The sequence below is a fragment of the Hyla sarda genome, chromosome 9 (assembly GCF_029499605.1).
Source record: "Hyla sarda isolate aHylSar1 chromosome 9, aHylSar1.hap1, whole genome shotgun sequence".
Taxonomy (NCBI): domain Eukaryota; kingdom Metazoa; phylum Chordata; class Amphibia; order Anura; family Hylidae; genus Hyla; species Hyla sarda.
Genome location: NC_079197.1, coordinates 10,919,316 through 10,945,859, shown reverse-complemented (window position 1 = coordinate 10,945,859; position 26,544 = coordinate 10,919,316). Strand labels below are relative to the sequence as shown.

The 26,544-nt window shown below is 38.2% G+C and overlaps 1 protein-coding gene across 16 annotated transcripts in view; it reads right to left on the bottom strand.

The window, feature by feature from the left end:
- Nucleotides 1-480: 480 nt before the first annotated feature.
- GRIN1 (glutamate ionotropic receptor NMDA type subunit 1) overlaps nucleotides 481-26,544 on the bottom strand; it is a 121,813-nt gene continuing 95,749 nt past the window's right edge. For 4 of the 16 annotated variants that reach the window (XM_056539717.1, XM_056539716.1, XM_056539701.1 and 1 more), the window contains 3 exons: nucleotides 24,786-24,931; nucleotides 19,148-19,258; nucleotides 481-9,484 (listed from right to left, as the gene is read on the bottom strand). In XM_056539717.1, the coding sequence (XP_056395692.1) occupies nucleotides 9,416-9,484; nucleotides 19,148-19,258; nucleotides 24,786-24,931 (326 nt within the window). In that variant the 3' untranslated portion in view covers nucleotides 481-9,415. The other 12 variants (XM_056539711.1, XM_056539715.1, XM_056539704.1 and 9 more) reach the window with 10 other exon arrangements.

Genomic DNA, 26,544 nt, shown 5'->3' with positions numbered 1-26,544 from the left:
CTACAGAGTTGTTTGCAGACTTGCTGTGTGAAGAAATGTTCTGCAGCAGCACTGGGTGGGAACTGGCAGGAATGTTGTGGGAGGGCAGTAGGCAGGGTGGGAGGGCTGAAGAACTGAGGGAAAGCATCCCAATCTGGGAATTGTAGTGCTGACTAAGTGCCCCCCAGGAAGAGCATTGATAGTCTGACATAGGAAGAGATACACAGATACACAAAACAAACAGCTGACATGGGCCTTCTGATGAAGCAAAAAGGTAGCGAAACATACGTTGGGGTGCGTATGCGGTGGTTGTCTCTGTACTGTGCATGGCTGGTATCATTATTCTCCAGTTCTTTTCTAGTGTTGTTCTTGCAGAGGTTTGTTCAGAAAATATATGGTAACATTTTATGATTTTTATTTTTACTTTTTTATTGTTTTTTATTTGCTTCCAATTTTTCAGATATTAAAAAAATGTTCTGTGAAATAAATCCATGAAAAAAATTAAGATTTTACAAGAACTTTATTTATAAATTTCCTTGACATAATTGGACATTGAGCAGCATATACAGAAAACGGTTACCCAGAAAAATCTAAAGACTGAGCACTCCAGAATATATCATATTAATTACAAATCTGTAAAAACAAAATTATAGCAATATATATTTATATTATGAAATCTATAAAGGTAATGTCTGACCTCACCCCTCCTACTAGAGACTCCATGCCAGGAATGATGGTCTAGTAGCGCCTCTTCCCCTGACTTGCCAATAGCGATGGCACTACAAGTCTCATCATGGCCCAAGGGCAGGCTGTGACTTGTAGTTCTACCGTGAGTGGCGAGTCAGGGGTATAGTGTAAATCTTATCTCCTCGGGGAGAATCACCCGTCATGTACAGACTTACAAGCCCTAAATGTGTGTATCTGCAATGTGTCATCATCGTGATATGTATGGTAGATAGCGATACTGTGCATGCACATAATGTATATTGCATGTAACTCGATCCCTCAGTGTAGGTAATTTCCTGGGCAATTAGAATTATTTAAAGTTGTTGAATTTATTTATAACTATATTATGTATTTTGACTATGTAGTTATGTAATGTAGGATGTAAATACATACAATATAGTACAGATAAATAATGCAATAAATAAGCATATCATAAGGAATACATAAGCAAACAAATATTACAGAATTAAATCACCCCTTAGAGGAATAAATACAATCGAAAAAGGAATAAAAAGCATAAAATTATAGCATGAGTTATATTTCCTAAATCCATTCTCAAATCGGAGAATTAGAAAGTGGCTACAAAGAGCGTCTCCTGCTCTGGAGGACCCAGAATGTCCATGGGTTATATGGACAGCCTATTGATTTTAATAAGAATTGGTGTAGTACTTCATCTTACCTGTGGAGGCACTGCAGGGAAATCTTTCTGTATATTACAGTAGTGTCACAAATAGTGATCAGCTTAGACCAGTGTTTCCCAACCAGTGTCCCTCCAGCTGTTGCAAAATTATAAATCCCAGCATGCCCGGACAGCCTTCGGCTGTCCGGGCATGCTGGGAGTTGTAGTTTTGCAACAGCTAGAAGCATACTGGTTAGGAAACACTGGCTTTTCACAGGGTATGGTACTGATTTTTTAGGCAGTGCTCCATGGGTAAAAAAAAAAAAAAAGTATGCAAATTAGTCAGAACTCATACTAGCTAAATCAGTTTCTTACCTTCTAACAAAAAATCAAAAATGGATTGATCCAAGATCAGAAAAACAGCGCCACTCTTGCCCTCAGGCTTTGAGTGGTATTGCAGCTCAGTTTCATTGGAGTGAATGGGTTGTAAAAACACACAGGACAGGTTTGGCACTGTTTTTTGGCAGAAAGTGTCCCTTGAATATGTTCATAAGACCTGTCTTGAAAGGTATTGTCTACAGATATAAAGAAAAAAAGTATGCGCTTGAATGAGCTGCAATACTGGGTACAACCCATGGTCAGATGTGGCGCTGTTTTGGAAAACCCCCTTTAAATGTAATACATTTTTTATGTTATATTTTATATATGTGTGTGTATATATATATATATATATATATATATATATACATATAAATAATTTTAAACATAGAAAAAAAGGGAGCTAGACAGCGCCGTACCATGTGTAGTGGCCGTGCTGAGTACTGCAGCTTAAATCTCATTGATGTAAATAAACTGTCTCCAAACTGTGGACCTTCTGCTGTTGCCTACTACAACTCCCAGCATACTACAACTCCCAGCATGCTGCAAATGGCTGTTCAGGCATGCTGGGTGTTGTAGTTTTGCAACAACAGAATGTCTACAGTATGTAGACCACTGATAATGGAATTGCTGTCCTTTATCCATGTTAACTATAACTTGCCTAGCCTTAATGGGAGACCAAGGAACAGTCTTATAATTATTATAGTGTAATTAAAAAAATATATATATATACATATATATATATACTATATATATATATATATATATATATATATATATATATTATTATTATTATTATGTTGTATTTTATTTTTTTATATATTTTTTTGTGTTGTATCTGGCATGACAGCTCAGACCTATTCACTTCAATGGAGCTGAGCTGCAATACCATTGACAAACCACAGCCCGGCGGGGCGCTGTTTTGTAAACAGCATTTATAAAGTGAATTCTATTGACTATTTTTGACACTTTTTATGCACAAACTATAGGAGAGAAGTATATATTAAATGTATAAAGAAAAAAATAATTATGGGTATAAGCAACCGGTGAATTGGACATTGGTATATTGCTTTAGGCGATAATATGGCGGCCTGTATTACGTCCGGGTCATGTTTTGTGCAGAGTAGGACCAATCTGTCCTTTGTCGTTGTTAAAAAGGTCTCATCATCATCATCATCATCATCAATCATCAATCATCATCATCATCATCATGCAAAGCCATCAGGAGGGTAGGTACATGATCAGCAAGTTATAACAGTTTTTTGTGAAACTTTAAAAAAACTTTACATAATAAGAACAGTAAGGCTATGTTCACATGGTGGATAATGCTGCAATGGTAGATATGCGCAACATATCCACCTCATGTGAACATACCCCAAGCGTGTATTCACATTGCGTTAAAGGGGTACTCCGGTGGGAAACTTTTTTTTTTTATTTTTTTTTTTTTTTTAAATCAACTGGTGCCAGAAAGTTAAACAGATTTGTAAATCACTTCTATTAAAAAATCTTAATCCTTCCAGTACTTATTAGCTGCTGAATACTACAGAGGAAATTATTTTCTTTTTGAAACACAGAGCTCTCTGCTGACATCACGAGCACAGTGCTCTCTGCTGACATCTCTGTCCATTTTAAGAACTGTAGGAGAAAATCCCCATAGCAAACATATGCTGCCCTGGACACTTACTAAAATGGACAGAGATGTCAGCAGAGAGCACTGTGCTGGTGATGTCAGCAGAGAGCTCTGTGTTCCAAAAAGAAAATAATTTCCTCTGTAGTATTCAGCAGCTAATAAGTACCAGTTGATTTAAAAAATATATATATATTTTAACATGTGATTCCCTAACCCAGCGTTTCCCGGCTAGGGTGCCTCCAGCTGTTGCAAAACTACAACTCCCAGCATGCCCGGACAGCCAACGGCTGTCCGGGCATGCTGGGAGTTGTAGGTCTGCAACAGCTGGAGGCACCTCGATTAGGAAACACGGCCCTAAACTGTAGCGCTTCAGCTATTGCACAACTACAACTTCTGACAGGGTTTGCTGGGAGTTGTAGTTATGCAACAGCTGGAGAACTGGTATACAATGCAAAATCCCGAGGCAGTGCGAAGGCACCCTCGTACAATCCTGTGGCAATGATGTCATGCACTTTTATAGATTATATGTATATGTATATATATATATATATATATATATATATATATATATATATATATATATATACATATATATATATATATATATATATATATATATATATATATATATATACATATATAGAATAGTGGTACAGAAAATCACTTCCGGCAACCCAAAAAAAACAAGAATTTTGTTGTGAAAAAAGTAGAATATTTAGACTCAAGGATAGAAACATTAAAACAATGGAAATGAATTAATGTGTCCCGTCCGTCCCTGCAGTGGTCATACTGTGACGTAGTAAATACATAGGACTCTCCTGCATCAAAAACGTCAAAAAATTGCTCAAATTATCAGTGAGGATCCTTCATTGTGCTAATGCAATCCCGAAATAACCCTAAACTGCACTCTGCTAGGATATATCTCCATATATATATATATATATATATATATATATATATATATATATATATCCTCAGGGTAAGTTATCAAATTTGTGAGAGTCTTACACCCGTAATCCACCCAATCAGCGGCAGAGACTTTATACAGAGAACAGAGCCAGGAGCAGACAGCGCCAAACATTGTTGTAGTGGGCGTCCTGGGTTACTGCAGCTCAGTGAAGTAACTGAAAGCTGTAGTAACTTTGCATGGCCACTATACAAATCTATGGCGCTGTTCACTTCCAACAATGTTTTCTCTATTTCAGTGGGCCCCAAACTGTGGGCCCCAAAGTCCAGATGTTGAAAACTACATCTCCCAGTATGCCTGGAGAGCCAAAACTACAGCTCCCAGTATGCCTGGAGAGCCAAAACTTCAGCTCCCAGTATGCCTGGAGAGCCAAAACTACAGCTTCCAGTATGCCTGGAGAGCCAAAACTACAGCTTCCAGTATGCACGGACAGCTTAAGTCATGCAAGTACAGTGCTCGCCAAAATGCTGACCTCCAGATGTTGCAAAACTCTAACTCCTAGCATGCTCGGACCACCAAAACTTCAACTCTCAATGTGCCAGGACAGCCGTAACTACAACTCCCAGCATGTACATACAGCCAAAGTCTCTCTAGTCCAGTTCTCTCCAAACTATGAACCTACAGATGTGGCAAAACTGCAGCTCCCGGCATTCTGGGAGAGACAAAACTACAACTCCCATCATGGATGGACAGCCAAAGTCACTCTAGTCCAGTGCTCAACAAACTCTAGACTAAAGATGTTGCAAAACTACAACTCCCAACATGATCACACAGCCAAAACTACAACTCCCAGCATGATCACACAGCCAAAACTACAACTCCCAGCTTGATCACACAGCCAAAACTACAACTCCCAGCATGATCACACAGCCAAAACTACAACTCCCAGCATGCACAGACAGCTGAAGTCACTCTAGTCCAGTGCTCTCCAAACTGTGGACCTCCAGATGTGGCAAAACTACAGTACCCAGCATGCTAAGACAGCCACAACTACAACTCCCATCGTGGACCGACAGCCAAAGTCACTCTAGTCCAGTGCTCACCAAACTCTAGACCTAAGATGTTGCAAAACTACAACTCCCAGCATGCCGGGACAGCGGACAGCCAAAATGACAACTCCAAACATGCCCGGACAGCCAAAACTACAAATCCCAACATTATCACACAGCCAAAACTACAACTCCCAGCATGCACAGACAGCTGAAGTCACTCTAGTCCAGTGCTCTCCAAACTGTGGACCTCCAGTTGTGGCAAATCCCATCTACAGCTCCCAGCATGCTGAGACAGCCACAACTACAACTCCCAACATACTGGGTGTTGTAGTTTTGTAACAGCGTGAGGTCCACAGTTTGGAGATCTAGGCTCTATATGCAGGGGCCTTAGCTCTAGCTGATCAGCCAGGGGGACTGGGTGTTGGACCCCCTCTTATCCTTTATTGACCTATCCTAATTAAAAAAAAAGTAGTTGGGGGTTAAACTGGCCCACCAGGGTGTAAGAGGATCCTCACTGGACCCAGGCACTCATACAAAACTGATCCCTATAGGTCCTGCACAAGACAACCTCATGTGGTTAGGAAGCCCCTGTAAACCCCTGAAATGTGCAGATTCAGAAAAATTTTCATTACTGTATAAGGGGACCTTATTGATGTATAATGATTGTGCCAAAGTTCACAAGAGATCTGTATAGAGGGTGTGTGGGCCTCAGAATGAAGTCCTCTGGGGGGTCCAAGTAACCCCCTGTCTAACGCTGAGTCTACAGCAAAGGTCCCCGACCCAGTCCTCAAGGCCACCAACAGTCCAGGATTAGAATTTTTCCATGTTCTATTCCAATGGAGTAACTGGAAAATCCCAGAATGTTGATGGGCCCTGAGGACTGGGTTGGAGACCACTGGTCTACAGGACCAAAACATGGCAATTCGGTACCTAATACTACACATAGGGTTGCAAACTGGACGGAATTTTTTATGCTGTGCTCATATCCCGATCTCATATCCTGTCCTCATGTCCTGTCTTCATATCCCGACCTCATATCCCGTCCTCATATCTTGTCTTCATATCCTGTCTTCATATCCCGTCTTCATATCCCGACCTCATATCCCGTCCTCATGTCCCCTCCTCATATCTCGTCCTCATATCCCATCCTCATATCCCCTTCTCATATCCTGTCCTCATATCCCGTCCTCATATCCTGTCCTCATACCCCTTTCTCATATCCCGTCTTCATGTCCCGTCCTCATTTCTCCTCCTCATATCCCATCCTCATATCCTGTCCTCATATCCTGTCCTCATATCCCATCCTCATATCCCGACCTCATATCCCATCCTCATATCCTGTCCTCATATCCCGACCTCATATCCCGACCTCATATCCCGTCCTCATATCCCGACCTCATACCCCGTCCTCATACTCCTTACTCTATATCGCGTCCTCATATCCCGTCCTCATATCCCGACTTCATATCCCGTCCTCATACCCCTTCCTTATATCCCATCCTCATATCCCGTCCTCATGTCCCGACCTCATATGCCATCCTCATATCCCGACCTCATATCCTGTCCTCATATCCCATCCTCATGTCTCATCCTCATATCCTATCCTCAGGTGGGACTGATTTGTGATGAAGATATTGTAAGCTGAAAATAGAAGGGGACGAGGCTTCGTGGGACTGGGCGGGATTTGCAAGCCAGACCGATGCACAAAAAGGGTAGAGAATAAAAGGGTGGGGCTTAAACAGTGGGCGTGTCTTTGTGAGATGGGGTATGGCTTGCAAGCCGGATGGACACATTCACCAGGAGATGCAGAGCGGAGGTTGTGGAGTAAGGTACTGGAAGTCCCATATACTTGCATGGGACTTGAAACAAAAACTCCTCTTTTATATAAGGGTGTAGGTAAGGGTTAATTTAACTATCATATATTTTTATTTCACATATAAGTAATATGTGTACCAGGTATTATTGAAATATCTCCAGCCGTACGGAAGTTATGCAGTAACATATATTTCCCATAGACTTGTATGGGACTTTAAACAAAAACTCAGACCCTGGCAAATGGGGGTGAGTAAGGGTTAAATCACCTATCCTATGTTTGTTGTTGACATATAAGTAACATGTGACCAAGTTTCATGTTAAAATCTTTAGCCGTTTGGACGTGATGCTGGAACATACACACACATTGAGATTTATATATATAGATATAGTCCAACATGCTGGGAGTTGTAGTTTTTGTCTGGGGCAGCTGCTGATCCACAGGCTGTATCAGGGCATGCTGGGAGTTTTAGTTTTGCAATGGCTAGAGGCACCCTGGTTGGGAAAAACACTTGGCCAAACAGTCAACACGAAAACCAATAAAGTAGTAATGTCACTTTTTGCAAGCGGCCCCCATCATTGTGGGTACCAGCAGATTAACTTTTTATATTTTGTAAATAAATCTATATTCTAACTACTTAAAGGGGAACTCCAGTTTGTAAAAACGCATCCCCTTTCCTTAGGTTCTCCAGAACGGGGCCAGACTCACCTTCCTCCAGATCATAATCTTTGGAGACGTACCAGTCTCAGCACTGACGGCCCGCTCAGTCAATTGCCGGCCACCTTCGGTGATGTCCGTTCTCAGCTGGTGATTGGCGGAGCGGACCGTCACTCTTGAGATTGGTTCATCTTTAGAAAGATTGGGGGCTAGACCACTCAGGGGCCCCATTCTGGAGATTGTGGGATGGGGTTACCAGGCATTGCAGGCTCTGTTCCATCTACATAAATGGAACCAAGTTGTAATACCACCCACAACCTGAGGATGGGAGTGGCGCTGTTTTTGGGAAAAATTATCTCTGTTTTTCTAAAGGAATTATCCAAGATTAGAAAACAGGGTCTACTTTTTGTATCTAGAACAGCACTACTATGGACAGTATCTGGTATTCTTGGATAATTGCAGCTCGGGCCCCATTCAAGTAAATAGGACTGAGGTGTAATACCAGACATGGACCAGTCCCTGTTCTGGAGAGCGCTTCGGGGTGGTTGTAGGTACCAGGTATTGCAGCTCGGTTGCATTGACGAGAATTGAGCCGAGTTGTAATACCACACACAACCTGTGTGCTGTTTTTGGACAAAATGACTTCTGTTTTTCTAAAGGGATTATCAAAGATCAGAAAGTAGAGTCTAATTTTTTTTATAGCCAGAGCAGCACTTCTATGGGCAGTATCTGGTATTGCAGCTTGGTCCCCATACAAATAAATAGGACTTAGTTGCAATACCAGATATGGTCAGTAGGTTGCTTCTTTAAAAAAAAATAAAAAATAAAGAAGAAAAAAAAGCCTTCTTTTCCCATCACTTATTTAAGAAAAAAAAAACCTAAGGGTATGTTCACACTGAAAGTTTGAGCCACTGCCAGTTTTCCCACAAGGAATTTTCTGAGTTTCCACAGCAGAATCTATGCATCAGAATTACATTGACCTTACTGGGGTCTGCTGCTGCAAAGGAAAAAAAAACACCAAAAACACCACGGAAAACCCACCGTGGCTCAAACTCGCAGCGGGAAAACTCGCTGTAAACACGCCCTTGCCAACGTACCTAGTAGAAAGCTAGTAGAAAGCAGAATAAAAACCTTCACATTTTGAAGAATACATGTGCAGAAATATACATCCCATGCAGACTGAAGACATTTTTGTTGATGGGGACAAAAGAAACAAAAAAAAAAAACAAGATGATCAGTGTACGATAAGAACACAGAGTTAGCAGCAAAAAATAAAGAAATAAACGAAAATAAATAAAATGCAGAGTGTTCGTAGCGTTCAGACATTGTTCTTTTTGCCCAGTAAAAAAATTTTTTTTAAAGTGCAGAAAAACAAGGGGCGGAGAGAGCGGCAAATTTATCAGGTGCAAAAAACAAAAAAATCTAAAAAAAAAATCAGTTCATTTCTCTCCGGGAACATTTTTTGAAGTGTAAAATCCAACCATGGAGCCAGGTGTGGTGAGCAGAGAGGGGAAGGGGGAATGTGGATAACATGCAGTCCCAGAGTCCTCCTGTGACCTCGTTCTTACCAGTTATGCAAATGTCAATTGCGTTGCTCTTAGGTCCATTATATACCATCCACAAGCCAGAACAGTCACTGTCTCTCTTCTTTGTACTACACCACAGTGCTAACAGAGGGATCGGACAGATTTAGCTGACCGGTGATGTCAGTAGGATGGTATTGCTGTAAAATACAAATATACAGAAAGGAAAGGTGAGGATCAACGGGGGCCAAGCCTGGACTCTGCCGATGTAGCTTCTGTTTCATTCTGCAGAGTTTTATGTCTGTAAAAATGACAATACGTTGGGCCAGTTATATATTCAGATGAGTTACTGGCTGCTAAAGAACATTTGTTACATCAATAAACAATATACAGGACACACATTGGAGATCACTGTCATATACTGGATTTGTGTTACAATTGGAAGATGTGATCGTAAGTAGTGTATGGATTATGTTGTCAGTGAAAAAAGATTGTGTCCAACCCCGGCTTCTGTCTAATGTGTCTATCACCCCCCCCCCCCCCCCCCCCACAGCAAAATCATTACAAAATATCTATGTCTTTTCTACTGTCCAACAATACTTGGATGAGTCCTTGCAAATATGTAAATTATTATACGTAATTACTCATTGTTCAGTAAATGATAATATAATGTATATGTTTGATACATAAAAAATTTTAATTGTGTCCTTATGGGACTATAAAAAATACAATACTGCCCCCTATGTACAAGAATATAACTACTATAATACTTCTCCTATATACAGGAATATAACTCCTATAATACTGCTCCTATATACAAGAATATAACTACTATAATATACAAGAATATAACTACTATAATACTGCTCCTATATACAAGAATAACTACTGTAATACTGCTCCAATATACAAGAATATAACTACTATAATACTGCCTCCTATATACAAGAATATAACTACTATAATACTGCTCCTATATACAAGAATATAACTACTATAATACTGCTCCTATATACAAGAATATAACTACTATAATACTTCTCCTATATACAAGACTATAACTACTATAATACTGCTCTTATATACAAGAATATAACTACTATAATACTGCTCCTATATACAAGAATATAGCTACTATAATACTGCTCCTATATACAAGAAAATAACTACTATAATACTGCTCCTATATACAATAATATATCTACTATAATACTGCTCCTATATACAAGAATATAACTACTACAATACTGCCTCCTATATACAAGAATATAACTACTATAATACTGCTCCTATATACAAGAATATAACTACTATAATACTGCTCCTATATACAAGAATATAACTACTACAATACTGCTCCTATATACAAGAATATAACTACTATAATACTGCTCCAATATACAATAATATAACTACTATAATACTGTCTCCTATATACAAGAATATAACTACTACAATACTGCCTCCTATATACAAGAATATAACTACTACAATACTGCTCCTATATACAAGAATATAACTACTATAATACTGCTCCAATATACAATAATATAACTACTATAATACTGTCTCCTATATACAAGAATATAACTACTATAATACTGCTCCAATATACAATAATATAACTACTATAATACTGCTCCTATATACAAGAATATAACTACTATAATACTGCTCCTATATACAAGGATATAACTACTATAATACTGCTCCTATATACAAGAATATAACTACTATAATACTGCTCCTATATACAAGAATATAACTACTATAATACTGCTCCTATATACAAGAATATAACTACTATAATACTGCTCCAATATACAATAATATAACTACTATAATACTGCCTCCTATATACAAGAATATAACTACTATAATACTGCTCCTATATACAAGGATATAACTACTATAATACTGCTCCTATATACAAGAATATAACTACTATAATACTGCTCCTATATACAAGAATATAACTACTATAATACTGTCTCCTATATACAAGAATATAACTACTGTAATACTGCTCCTATATATACAAGAATATAACTACTATAATACTGCTCCTATATATAAAAGAATATAACTACTATAATACTGCTCCTATATACAAGAATATAACTACTATAATACTGCTCCTATATACAAGAATATATCTACTATAATACTGCTCCTATATACAAGAATATAACTACTATAATACTGCTCCTATATACAAGAATATAACTACTATAATACTGCCTCCTATATACAAGAATATAACTACTATAATACTGCCTCCTATATACAAGAATATAACTACTATAATACTGCCTCCTATATACAAGAATATAACTACTATAATACTGCTCATATATACAAGAATATAACTACTATACTACTGCTCCCATATACAAGAATATAACTACTAAAATACTGCTCCTATATACAAGAATATAACTACTATAATACTGCTCCTATATACAAGAATATAACTACTATAATACTGCTCCTATGTACAAGAATATAACTACTATAATACTGCTCCTATATATACAAGAATATAACTACTATAATACTGCTCCTATATATACAAGAATATAACTACTTTAATACTGCTCCTATATACTAGAATATAACTACTATAATACTGCTTCTATATACAAGAATACAACTATTATAATACAGTCCCTATGTACAAGAATATTACTGGTATAATACTGCCCCCTATGTACAACAATATAACTACTATAATACTACCCTCTATATACAAGAATATAACTACGATAATACTGCTCCTATATACAAGAATATAACTTCTATAATGCTGCTCCTAAATAAAATAATATAACTACTATAATACTGCCTCCTATGTATAAGAATATAACTACTATAATACTGCTCCTATGTACAATATTATAACTACTATAATACTGCTCCTATATGCAAGAATACAGTATAACTATTAAAATACTGCTCCTATATACAAGAATATAACTACTATAATACTGCTCCTATATATTTAAGACTATAACCACTATAATACTGCCTCCTATGTACAAGAATATAACTACTATAATACTGCCCCTATATACAAGAAAATAGCTACTATAATACTGTTCCTATATACAAGAATATAACTACTATAATACTGCCTCCTATATACAAAAATATAACTACTACAATACTGCTTCTATGTATAAGAATATAACTTCTATAATTCTGCTCCTATATACGAGAATTTAACTACTATAATACTGCCTCCTATATACAAGAATATAACTACTATAATACTGCTCCTATATACAAGAATATAACTACTATAATACTGCTCCTATATACAAAAATATAACTACTACAATACTGCTTCTATGTACAAGAATATAACTACTATAATACTGCTCTTTACGCTTGTTTTTGTGTACGGTCAATAACTGAACATACTAAGGAGATGGTGGTAATGGTTTCCCTCCACAGTATAAACAGTATATGTAGATTGGTTATTAATTATTAGCCCCTCAGATATTAATAATACCAGGAAAAGGTTCCTAAGAAAACTGAGGCCGGGGTATTCAGCGTCTGCCTTCCATGTTCTCTCCTTATTTCTGTCTAGAGTAAAAGGTTAGAAATACAACTGTACTCTATTGTGCTGCCCCGGCAGGGAAGACATTGTGCTGCGATCTCAGAGTAAGGCAATAAAAAAGCCCCAGTGTGTTAGAAGATAAAGCGCAATTGTGTGCCAGTCTGATCTATGCACAGTGTGCACTGTGTCTGCTCCGCTGTCCTCAAAGCACCTGCTCAACATGTGGTTGTGTCACTGCCACCTCTGACTGTGTATTGGAACTACATGGCAATAGCGGATTAACAGCTCTCATCCTTAACATCCTATATGAATTACAAGAAGAATGTTACATTTAAAAACTATTTTTGGACATTCAAGGTATAGATGCCGGGAGGGAGTCTTTATTGACACAGCAAAAAAATCTTTAAGACCTTTAGTCAACACAAGCTTACAGATTTATGTAGCTTTCATGCCATTTTATGTTTAGTTATTTTTTTTTCTCTTTCTTGGTAAATGAGATGACGCACTAACTGCGAATACAGTATTGTTTTTAGGTTGTTTTTATGGCATTCACCATGAAGTGAAGAGAAAAAAAAAATTTCCCAATGTTTTCTCCCCTCCCCTCTATAGAACTATAATACCCTGTAGTACTCCTGTAGGTGGCAGACCTGGGGGCAATTTTCAGGACATGGAAACTGATCAATCAGCAGCCAACAATCACTTGCGGGGATGATGAAATGCTTGTGGCATCTAAGGGGTTCATAACTTGTGGCATCTAAGGGGGTTCATAATTTGTGCCATCTAAGGGGCTCATTACTTGTGGCATCTAAGGGATTCATTACTTGTGGCATCTAAGGGGCTAATTACTTGTGGAATCTAAGGGGCTCATTACTTGTGGCATCTAAGGGGCTAATTCCTTATGGCATCTAAGGGGCTAATTACTTGTGGCCTCTAAGGGGTTCATAACTTGTGACATCTAAGGGGCTCATTACTTGTGGCATCTAAGGGATTCATTACTTGTGGCATCTAAGGGGCTAATTACTTGTGGAATCTAAGGGGCTCATTACTTGTGGCATCTTAAAGGCTAATTACTTGTGGCATCTAAGGGGCCAATTACTTGTGGCATCTAAGGGATAAAGAGCCCAAGATCAGAGTTATCTCCAATCTCAGCAGTTAGAGCATGGTTTATACATCAAGCACTTACAAGTGATGGCATGGGATCGGCTCCTGTACCAAAATCATTACTAAATCGAATTGTACTAGCTCAACATGATACATGATACACTTACAGCACAGGGTGGGAATGGGTTAAAGCGGTAGTCTCATAAAGGTAGTCTCATAAAGGTAACCCTTTTTAAAATAACACCAGCACAGCGATCAGATGATCACAGCAGCGCTGGCTTCTCTCACCAGTTGGGATTGCCATGGGTAGTCACATATTGTACCATTACATGCTGGGTCCATCCGAGCTGGAGCTACTTTCCCAAACATCGGATCCCCTCTACATGTGCATTTAGCGCTAGTGGAGTTTTTTGGACAATGAACATTCTGCTTCATGACATATCCCTCAAACATATGAAAGGAAATTATTTCACTGATGGCCAATGCTTCTCCAGATCAAGTGAAGGGAAACATTCTGGAATCAACAGCTAAAAAAAAACCAAAAAAAAAAAAACCCTCTTTGGCCTGTATTGCTCCTTCTTGCCTTTTTGAGGCCTGAACTTTACCGATCTACAATACTCTACACCCGGCATCAGCTTTAGAAAACATTGTCTTTGTCATAGACCAGTTTTCTGTTTCCGTCAATCTGAATGAGATCTGGGCTGTTTTATTGGCCAAGGTTTTGAGTTCATATGTTCCTCAGGAAAGCTTCAACAGTTCTTGGTCTGTACAACCAAAAAAAAACGATAGCATACACTCACCGCTGGAACTGCGTCTATGGGTTCGAGAGTCTGGGATCACAGGGCTGCATTGCGGGATGTGTCAAAGGGCTCGTGAGCACTGCGGCACATCCCAGAATGCCGGCCCGTGATCCCAGACCCGTAGACGCAGTTCCAGCGGTGAGTGCATGCTGTCGTTCTTTTGTAGTTGAATTACTTGATTCTTTATCTGGATTGGGTGCACCCCGCAGGTGTCAGCAGCACATTGCTGGATCTTGGATTGTGGCAGCCTACACATTTCCTAGTCGTTATAACAGAGTGATAGATATTGATAGGACATTTATTAGGCCTTGGTCTGTGACAAGATGCATTATGATCCTCATCCAACCCTCATAATCTGTATATAGAATGAGAAAAGTCCTCACAATGTCCTCCCGCACACTAACTGCTGATGAGGTGAAGATCGCCATCTCCCTTGGTCCTTTACCTGGCATGCAGCCCCATATCATAAATGATGAGTCATGTGACATCTTCAGGCGTCACCTTTATATGTTCCATCAGAACGGCCCCAGACAGAGGTGCCAGCATCATCTCTTCAGCCAATGAAGATTGGTAAATGATCATTGATATCACTTTCCTTTTACCCTTTAGGATTCTCCTCTTTAGAGGTGAGTTATGGTTTTCGTTTGGCTTGTATTTGTAAATCCCATTTTCATTTCATTCCTCACAGTTCCATCATAGACATCGACTCCTGTTTCCACCTATTTATTCATCATTTGTTTTGTTGAGTATTGCTGTGGATGTTCTATCCTGAAACTGTGATGTCTTCCTTGGTCTACCTGTATTTTCTCCTTTTATACCTTCCCATTTTATTTTATACTTGCCCCATATGTTATACACAGCTGACTGGGAATAACAAACATCTTGCGGCACGATTCATGTTACTTTCCTCCAATTCTCCACCCTCCAGGATTCTTCTTCTTAGAGCAGTAGTCTCCAAACTGGGGCCCTCCAGATGTTGCAAAACTACAACTTCCAGCATGCCCTGACAGCCGTTGTTGGTTTAGAAGTTAGTTCAGGTTTTTGTTTGGCTTTTATAAATGTAAATCCCATTTTTTATTCCTCACGGTAACATCTGTTTTCAGATGATGAATTCATCATTTGTTTTGTTGAGTATTTTCTATTCTTCTGGCATATTCCTGTGAATGTTTTATCCTAAAGCTGTGACATCTTCCTTGGTCTACCAGTATGTTCTCCTTTTATAACAGTCCCATTTTTCTTCATACTTGCTCCATATGTTACAAACAGCTGATGGAAACAACTAACATCTTGTGTATCTTTTATAAAGTAATTTTGTTTCGCATGTTTGAGGGAAGCCAGATTAATGAGCCATTAAACAAATATTAATTAAAGAAAATAGAGGATGGCACAATTCAGTTTAGCCAGTCTGTTTCTTGACCATACAAAGTCAGTATGCACCCATAAATATTAGATTGTTAGTAGATCCCAACTTGTCAAGGTCTGCTGCCAATACTCTGTACATGCATTACATTACTTATCCTGTACGGATAAAAAATCATATTAATTGGACTGTGCTTTCCCAAAATGGTAGATAATCTCAGTGTGACCATTGGAAGGGCTGGTTATCCTGATTTATAAGATTATGTAACCATGAGGCAGACAGTGTTATTTAGACAAGGTCTATTTTATGTTGTTTTTTCATCTATATCTGTGATTAATAAACCTTGAACCTCTCTACCAGGAGATAAGAGTGATCGAATTTCCTCTTAGAGGAGCCAAAAATCCTCCAAGGCCAAGTGGGAGATTGTGGTTTATTGACCATACACTAAACTTTCACAGGACATTGAAATCCGCTATAAGGGCAACATTTTTCTTAAAGTTACATTTTATTGTAATTTAGACGACAGCTCTTCCTTTCCGACCCCGTATACATATGCATGCTCGAGTCAGGAATGCTTCATCTAAAAAAAAATACCTCTTGTTTAAATTAAGTTTTAATGTTAAACAAACATATTTTTTAAGATTTTTTTTTATTTTCCTATCTATATTTTAATACTGAAAACCTGCAGCTCTCATTCTAGCCACTAGGCCACAGATAGGAGATACAGTGAAAGGTGACACCAGTGTGTAGAAAGCAGAGGTACACAAATAGCTGTTGCTCACAGATCAGCCTTCCCCTCCTTGTGAAATGACCTCTGTAAAGGTCACCAAGTACGCCCAGACATCGTTCTCATTCATGAGAATATTCATATGAGACAGCTGCAGTTTAGTGATGCCCCATGGGGCATGTTCTAGAGCATATCTTTAATTCTGTTCAAAACAGCTCAGGCAAGATGACTGCGACCCCCCAGTAATAATGTACAAAAAAAACTAACTAAAAATAAAGAATTACAGAAAACAGAAACAGATTTAAAAAAGAACATGTTTCAATATCTTCCTCAAATTAGTAAAAGAAAAAAATGTAGGTAATACATTCCCTTTAAAGGGGTAGTCCAGGGGAGAAGAAAGGTCCTAAGTGTGCTGCTTCCTGGCGCTTCACATTTGCTCCCTGGTTGTATCGGAAGTATACTGCTCTGAGATGGGACAGGCTAGTCATGACCAATAGCCAAATGATGTTGCCAAAATGGTATGCTTCTGAAAAGACCAGGGAGCAGAAGTGAAGAGCTGGGATGCAGAACAGGAAGGACTTTTTCTGCTCCTCGGACAACCTCTTTAAGCTAATGTGTTTGGCAAACCGTAGATAACTGTTAGCCAAAATGTGCTTGGCTAACAGCATCTACCCCATACAATGGGGATAGGATAGTTCCCAATGAGGAGGGGGAGTTTAAAAATGGGTAAAAGGCAGTAAACTGCTGGCGGAGCAGTGGATCAGATATGTCAAAATCTAATTTTTTCCCCAAAAGGAAACGCCTATAGGTGATTGACCTGTCTAGCCTAAATTGGCCACTTCTACCGACAATTGTCTAATCTACACATTTCTAGAACTCTCCTGGAAAACTGGTGAAATTAGTTATGTCGGGCCTAAGGAGGCGGAGCATGAAAGAAGGAAACCCTGTGTCATTCTCCGCCCTCCACTAGGCCTAACACGGTACTATATTTTTGCTCGAAAAAGACCAGATAACTTTTTGTCTTCTCAAGGCATTGACCATCCTACTTTTATATCTCTATTAGCTACAATAGTCAACAATTACAATCTGTTGCACCTAATAGAGGATGAGAAAAAACTTAATTAAGCAGTCGCGAGGCACAAGTAATATAAAATAATTATAAAATATGGTGCAGCCTATGTCAGCATCTACCCAGAGCCTAAGGTGGTGGAGCGTAAATCTATGCTGACTAGTGAGAATCTGGCTTGTATAGACTGTATGTTATAATGTCTGTGTATGTATACAAGGTCTACAAATTGATTTAACCATGACAATATACAAGGTATACAAATCTGGCACATGGTACGTCGACACAAAACTGTTTGTTTTTTTTGTTGGTTTTTTTTTCACATTGGCTTTAGAAACAAATTTATGATCCTAACAAACTCACATTTATCAACACAGTAAAAACCGATAACATACAATTCGACAATCCTGCTTTGTAATGCTATTTATTTATGTTGGCATTATTCTTAAAAAAATTAGTTTTCTTAAGGTTCTTAACCAAGCAAATTGTTGCATTTGGAATTAATGGAACATATCTGGAAGGGGTAGAGCTTTAAAGGGATTTACTTTCTTGGTGTGGGGGGGGGGGGGGATAGGGGGGTCTCTTCAGCAAAATGCTGTCATCACAAACAAAAAAGTACACAAACTTGTGACACAAACATGACTCTTAGTGATGTGAAACTTTGCTAAAATAACAAAAAATCGAGTGTGTCCAGAAGGCATACAACAACAAACAGGAACACGTAAAAAAAAAACTTAAATAAGTAAAAATAAACACCAAAAAGTCTCGGTTTAAGATTGGCACCAATAAACGCAAAGTTTTGTTTTTCGTTTTTTTTTTTTTTTTGAAGAATAAAAAATGCTGCATTTAGCATTGACCAAAAAGTTATAGAGCGGCTCCATTTTGGATGGAGGCCAGAAATCTAAATTTTTCTTAGATTATAAATTTCTATTTTTTTTCATGACTGTTGACGAAAAACATGGGGCTGGAATGTACTTGCATGTACAATGCGCAGCTTCTGGATGGGCAATTGGCAACCAATGAAATGGTAGAGGAAATTGAGGAACAAAGAGATAGAGAAAGCCAGAAACATAGACGAAGAGTCAGAGGAGAAGATGAAGAGGTTGAGCCATACAGTAGAGAGAGCAAGCGAAGAGAAAGAGCACGAGGGAGCAAAGCGCTTCCTCCGAGAGTGCAAGCGAGAGATAGAAAGAGAAAGCATAAGAGAGAGAGAGAGAGCAAGAGAGAGCTGAATTCTTCTTCCTTACCGTGTCTTTGCAGGACCTACGTCTCTTGAAGCTGGAGGCCAGGGTTGAGGTGATGGACCTAAAAGAGGCTTTCTTTTTAGGGTCAGGTTCTGCTCTACCACTTTTTCTATCCTAAAATGAATATGTATAAGCAATTAGATAGCTAATGTGCCTCTCCTTCAACTATCTCTATACTGAATATAGTCCAAGGTGACAAGATGTGGTCCTATCTCGGAAGACTCTGTAAGGCAGCTAAGGATATGAGATTACCTGGCTATGGTGGACTCATGGCCGGGAGGGACTAGTCATTAAAATGGTCACCACCAGTTATGTATAAGAAGGTTCTATAGCTGGGCATGATCCACCAATGTCTTCTACATAGAGTCATGTATCTACATCTACTTTGCTACCGACTAACTATAGGTTTAGTTATATTCGGAAAACTCTCTGTGTTTCCCTCATTAGGTAAGTTAAAGTTCCACCAGTCCATAAGCTGTAAGCCAATGTTTCTTTACAATTACGGTGACCATATTGAATATTGCTACTCTCAGCTTCGGCACTGGACTAGTGGTGAGTTCTACTTTGTTCTACCTGCAGCTACCTGGGGTATGAGGACTGTGTTGGGTGACTAGAGAAGGTGAGGGTCTTTAAGCTGGAGGCAATGTCACAAGAAAGATAGAAGACGGCATTAGAAAGCAGCCATTGTATGAGATTTCTGTAAAAAATGTAGTCAAAAATTTTAATGGTGCATTGGCGCAAAGCGGTTTTGTTTTTTGTTCTTTTTTTGTTTTTTGTCCAAAAGCAAAAAAATTAATAAAAAAAGAATGAAAATAATCATTTCAAAAAATAAAAAAAAGGCAAATAAAATAGAGAAGCATTAGCTATTTTTCACATTGCATAAGAAAATGTTGTGAAATCATAAAAAGGTGGGAAAGAAAAGAAAAAGATGAGGCTTGTTCTGTTATACCAACGTTGATTGAGTATAACAAAAATTTATTCCATAGGTGCCTGGGCACCAACCATGGGATAAATTTTGGGATTTGTTGTTCTCCTTTTCGGCATGCACAAATGGGGTTTAAGCGGAATGGATGGCATGGAATGACTATATTTTGCTCCATGTATTATCCCAAATCCAAATTTTTGCTTAAACAAATAGATTTTTTCCACTTGCCTTCCTTCTAGTAACGTGACAGACTTTTGTTTTCAGTAGTTCCCACCTGTGGAAAGGTCTCAGATTATAAGATTGTTTTTTTCTTTTGTTTTTCACAGTCCCCACAGAGTGACATGCACACGTAACATGTACAAAAAAAAAAATTTCCCCTACGTTGACACAGGGTGCAGGGGATTTCTAGAAGGTTGGCAAGTGAAAATTGTGGTGCTCGTGACAGTCTAGTGCCCCTGGCTGGCAGACTTCTCCCCAGATGAACACGTAGGGAAAGTGTTTCCGAGAGACCAGACTCCATTAGCTCTTACCATCTCTGTCTTTATCAGGCTCAATATTTTGAGTTGCAACAAATTTGAAAAAATCTGAGTGAAGTGCATTATTTAGAGACAAAAATAGGGTGTACATTTCTTTTTTTTTTTTTTTTTTTATGATTTTTCTTTTGCACAAAATTCTATCCTCCCAAGGTGGTGTTGGAAAATACAGCATGTTTTCCTTGTATAATTTACAAGAACTCACATGTGCCTTGACTTATTTCCAAGAGATTCTAAAGAATCTAGGTCAAGTATTCATTTTCTCTTTAAAAAAAAAAAAAAAAGCAAAAAATAAAAATTTTTGGCATGTCGAAATCAACATATTGAAAGTTTTTATTGGTCGGGGTCAAAGTGTTCAAACAAGCAGGGAGAGGAGCACTCATGCTCTGTGCCTATGAGATCAGGATAGCCACTTAGGCCATGTTCACATGTCGGAATTTCCGTGCAGAATTCAGCTTGGAATGTCTGCATGAAAATTCCACTGTAGCAGAGTACCGTTGAATTCAACAGGATTCTGCTGCTCTGTGCACATGCCGAAATTTCCGTGCCTGTTGTTTCCGGCACAGAAATTCTATTTTCCGTGTCCGCACAAAAACGAACAAGTTCATTCTTTGTGCGGAGTCCACACAAAATGTATACCCGTCTATGGGACGGCGCTTCCCTGTGTGGTCCCGCAGTTTGCAGAATGTCTGTACAGAGAATCACCGTGCAGACATTCCGTCATGTGAACATAGCCTTAAGACTTACATTAGGCGTCCATCCGGTCACATGACAAAGAGCCTGGAGAGCACATACTAAGCGCACACTTCTCCCGACTCGTTCTCATGATTGGTCGGGGGTCTGAGAGATCGAACAAGCAGGGAGAGGAGTGCTTAAGCTCTGTGTCTATGAGGCCAGGATAGCCCCATAGACTTACATTATGAGTCCATCCTGGTCACGTGACACAGTCGAGAGAGAGATTCCCTAAGCACACACTTCTCATAGCTCGTTTCTGTGATCGGTCGGGGTCTGAACACTCAGACACCGATCAATCAAAACTTGTCTCTACGACACATCAAAAGTCTATTTTCATGACAGCGGCTATTTAACACTTAATCCAGATAGGAAATATATTACTAACTTTTACTAGACTAATATCTTAAAAAATCTATTTATGTTGTTTTTAAATCTTTGATTCTACTCTGTTCACAAAATAGTAAATAAAAGAAAAATAATAAATCAAAGAAACAATTATAAAATTTCCTGGATTCCTTTGTTTGTGCACCTCCAATCTAGAGGTCACTCATTCAGCAACTAAAATTTGGAAATTAAAACTTTGTGACTCCGCCCCCCGCATAAAGGAGTCGTCCCATGAATCGTTATTAATTTACTGTTTTTAGGTTTTTAATTGGGATCGCTTAAAAAAAATGATCTTGTGTCTAGATGCATATACCGGTAGCTGTTATTTACTTGTTCTGGCCCCCTCCACCGACTGCATCCAGCCCAGCACTGGGGGGGGTCACATGTGCTCAGTGGCCCCTATCCCATTGCTCAGATCCTGTACACGGGCAGTGAAGAAATTCCTGCTATTTACAGGCAGCCAATAAGAACTGGGCCACTAGAAACAGCTTCTCACCAGCACTGGACATGTTAGGTGGTCATTCTGAGAGGAAAATGGCAGAAATCCAGGGGGCGCTATAGCAAGAATATAACAGCAGTATCTTGACACAAAAGCATTGCTTTTAAATTATTCCAGTGGAAAAACTTTTTTGTTTTTGCTTTGCCTGATTATAACAACCCCTTAATAGGCTATGGACACCTTTTGTACTCATTTTTTTACTTGTTGATTTGATTCCTGAATACAAAATAAAGCAACTTTCTAAATAGTTTAAATTTTAAATTTCCTACCATTCAGAGAAAGATAAAACAAGGCATCAGAGTCTGACTGATCGCTGACAGACTTTCTGCTCTCTCAGTGTTGGAGATAACAGACAGACTCTCTGCTCTCTGTCTTAAGAGATAACAGACAGGCTTTCTGCTCTCTTCGTGTTAGAAGATTACAGCAGGGGAGCGTTACGCAGGTTACTTGAGAGGGGGCGAAACAAAACCAAGAAGGAAAACTGGAAAGACGGGGAGAGCAGATAAAAGACAGTCTCTTAGAGAGAGATAATCATATAGTTTGTATACAGGTACAAAGAGAAAATACAGCACGTTAAAAAACCTGTACAAGCAGAAGTACAAACATTTTTTAATGAAGACCTATTCAAAAAGTTTTTTCAAAATCATAATACAAAACAAGAATAAAAAATAATGATTTTCAAAGGTGTCCATAGCCTTTTTTTTTTGTTTTTTATTCTTCTTGCCAGTTGTTGCTATGTTTTTACAATTACCCTGTTATTATATCCATCGCCCCCCTTACAATCATTGTCTAGGTCTCCCAGGTCTGCAGGACCTCACAGAAAGAGCACATGCACCACAATAGTTTTTTTTTTAATGAATTAATCTTGATTATGTAGATTGCAACTGCACTTTAGTTTTATTTTTATACTTTTTTTAAAATTTTTTAAAGTTTTTTTTCTTCTTTTTTTTAAATAACAAACCTGTATTTTAATTCACTTTATAAATAACCAGCATCAGTCTTCCAATTGTATCAGTAGATTAACAGCAACATAGCATCTAATGATCATAGATTATGCTACAGGACAGACATGGGTTCATTATCCATTTTGTCACCAACATATGGGGGAGGTTTACGGGTTGACTCTGTGGCAATGATCTGTCGGTGTTCGAAGAGCCTCAATATCTTGGTGACTGAGACACATGGTTGTGTGATAGCCATGGGGCTGTGTTTCAGTGCGGTATATGAAGGTTGTATGGAAATATATGAGGTCTTATGGAACAGTAAAGAACCCATGTGGATGCTGTAGACCATCGGGAAAGTGCAGTCCAATTTAACATCAATGAAATGGATTCACTTGGTCACATCTCTTTGTTGCCCCAGCTGAAAGGGAAGGGTTTAGTCTGACATCACATCCAACAGAATAGGAATTCCTCTATTCAAACAGATATAGAAATAGTATTACCTGCCTAAAAAAAAAGACAAAAAACTAAAACTGCAGTATTCGAAAATTAAAGAAGTAGAGTTAAGAAAAAGTCCTAAAAGTTGGATATTCAGGGGCCTTTAACCATTGTCACTCCCCAATGCACCTACGCAATTGTGTCGCTATGTAATATGGCGCTTAAGTGGCTTTTATACACCCTCTATATTCATTATGTAAAAAATTTATGGGTACCCAGGTGCCCCAATAATTTGAGGGGGGGGGGGAAGGGTTGTAATAATTTAAATATATTTCCTAAATCTGTTTATCCTTTGAGTTTTCAGCTGTCAGACTGGTTGCTATGGAACCACCGTCTAGCAACGAAACAATGTAGGACAGTGGTCTCCAAAGTGTGGTCCTCCGGCTGTTGCAAAACTACAACTCCCGGCATGCTCGGACAGCCAACGGCTGTCCAGGCATGCCGGGAGTTGTAGTTTTGAAGCATCTAGAGGTCCACAGTATGAAGACCACTGCTGAAGGTGGTTGACATCCCTAGCAACCAGTCTGACTTACATTTAGCCAAGAGAAGGAGCAGGGAGGTGTTAGAGTTCCCAAATAATATGTTTCTCCCTTACAGATTTTTCTTGGAATTTAGGTGGAGAAATCCACTCTAAATTAGGGAAGAATTATGCCCAGCACCCACTTTGATTTGTGTCAAATAATAAATAAAGTTTTTCAAGTGTGATCTGAGACTGAATGGTTGCTAAGGACATGCTGCCTAACAACCACATTTAATATCCATAGTAACCAGTCTGTCTCACAAAACCTCAGCCCCCCCAGGTTTTTCTTACCGCAGCTTTAGGATTTTGTTTTCACATTGATCAACAGATATCTTTTCAGACAGAAAAATAAGGAATGGGAAATGAGGACCAGTTCAGTGTGAGGAAAGTCGATTGTCAGCCATCTTCTGACACTGACCCGATCATAACACACACACAGACTATGAAGAAGACCAACACTTTAAAGAAACATGGTCACACCTGAGAATCCACAGTGAAATGTAGACTGGACAAGACGTAGACTGGACCATGGTGAAGGATCTGCTCTCCGACACAGAAACAGGAAACGCACCTGTTGGTTAAGTTCTCTAAAACGTTTTGTCATACCTGCAGGTTTTTTCGCCAAACGTTTACGGCGGCAAAGGCAAGCTGCATCTGCTTCCTCCGGGCATCCTTGTGTCGCTTGTAGGCTATTTCAATAAATATCAGGAAGATTCCAGCAACAATACCACCAGCGACAAGCATGAAGACACCTGGGGGACAAAAATCACAGGTAAGAGAAACCATTCGTAAAAATAATAATAATGATCATGATAATAATAATAATACAAATTTAAAATAAAAAAGAATTCTGGAAAAAAAATGTTTTTATTTCTTGTTTTATGTCTTTTCTGACTAAATTTCATTATTATTATTATTAATAATAATAATAATTTTCTATAATGTTTCAATTTTTTGTAAAATACATTTACTACAACTTTTATTTTTCTTTTCTTTTTGCTTTTGTTTTTCTTTTTTTCTTTTCTTTTATATGGCTTTGTCATTACTAAGTTTGTTCTCCAGTCTTATCTCTCAGTGACCATGCCATTACATTTTTGTTAGTATATTTTTTTATGTTCTTTTCTTCCTTACAAGTAAAAAAAAAAAACAATTTCTATCATTTTTTTTCTTTTTGTTACTTTTAGGATATACATATGGATTTGTCATTGCTAAGCTTGTTCTCCTTTTATTTATCCATTCCCAGTTGTTAGTTTGGTCAGCAAAATTTCCACTTTCCTGCTTAAAAAAGGTTTTCCTTATTAAAAGTAATGATTAAACAATACTATACTGTTAAGCCAGAAAAAAAAAAAAAAAAACAATCACAATAGAAAAAAAACTAAATTTTTTTTTTTGCTTTTCCTATTTTTTTATTTTGTTACCTTAGGCTATATATTCACTACAATTTTTCATTCATTTTTCTCAGTTTTTTTTATTTTATTTTAGTTTGTTCTCCGGTTTTATCTCTCTGTGACCATGCTGATTTACATTATGGCCCTGATTTACTAAGAGTGGAGTGTTTATTCTGGAGTGATTTCAATATCACTCTGTCGCACTCTTCTTTTTCAAGCTTATTTACCATTCTGTCGCACATTTCGTTTTTTTTTTCTGCCACACGTTTTTTTGTGTCGCACTAGTCAATTGTGTCACACAAACTCCGAGCTAAAGAAATTAGTTGTGTGAGTCTAAATGGTTTAGACTTGTTTGTTTAAAAATGTTTTCATGAATCAAAAGTATTCATGTGTTATAATTTTTCAAACATTACAACAATTATCCTTGTTTATCAGCCTGGGGGTTAAATTGATTTAAACTTAATATTGCAAATGTGTTAAAAATAAAAAAAAAATAAACATTAACTATCACAAAAGCATTCAATATTTTATTCATAAAAGTGTTTAACTGTACAAAATGTTTTCAGGTTATAAAACAAATTACTTTCACACAAAACACGATGGCAAATAGTCCCTTGTTAGAAATCACTCAATTTTTTTAAATTTCACTCTGCCTCTTGGCTGTCGGTTATTGTGTAAGGCAAACTCACATTTTTTCTAGAGTGATTTTGGAAGAACTCCGAGTATTTTCTGTTTGTTGTCGAGAACACTCTGAGTGGTTTCTAAAGTGTCTGTTGTACGGCGTAAAATTTGGTCACAGAAATAGTCGAACAGACGTTGCGACTAAAATTTAGGCGCAGTAACCGAGAAAAATAGTCGGTTGGACTTTAGTAAATCAGGGCCTATATGTACATTTTTTTTTGTTGTTTGCCATGTTTTTATTTTTCTATTCCCCTTTGTGATTTCTGTCAGCAAAATTTTCTGCTTGAAAAAGTATT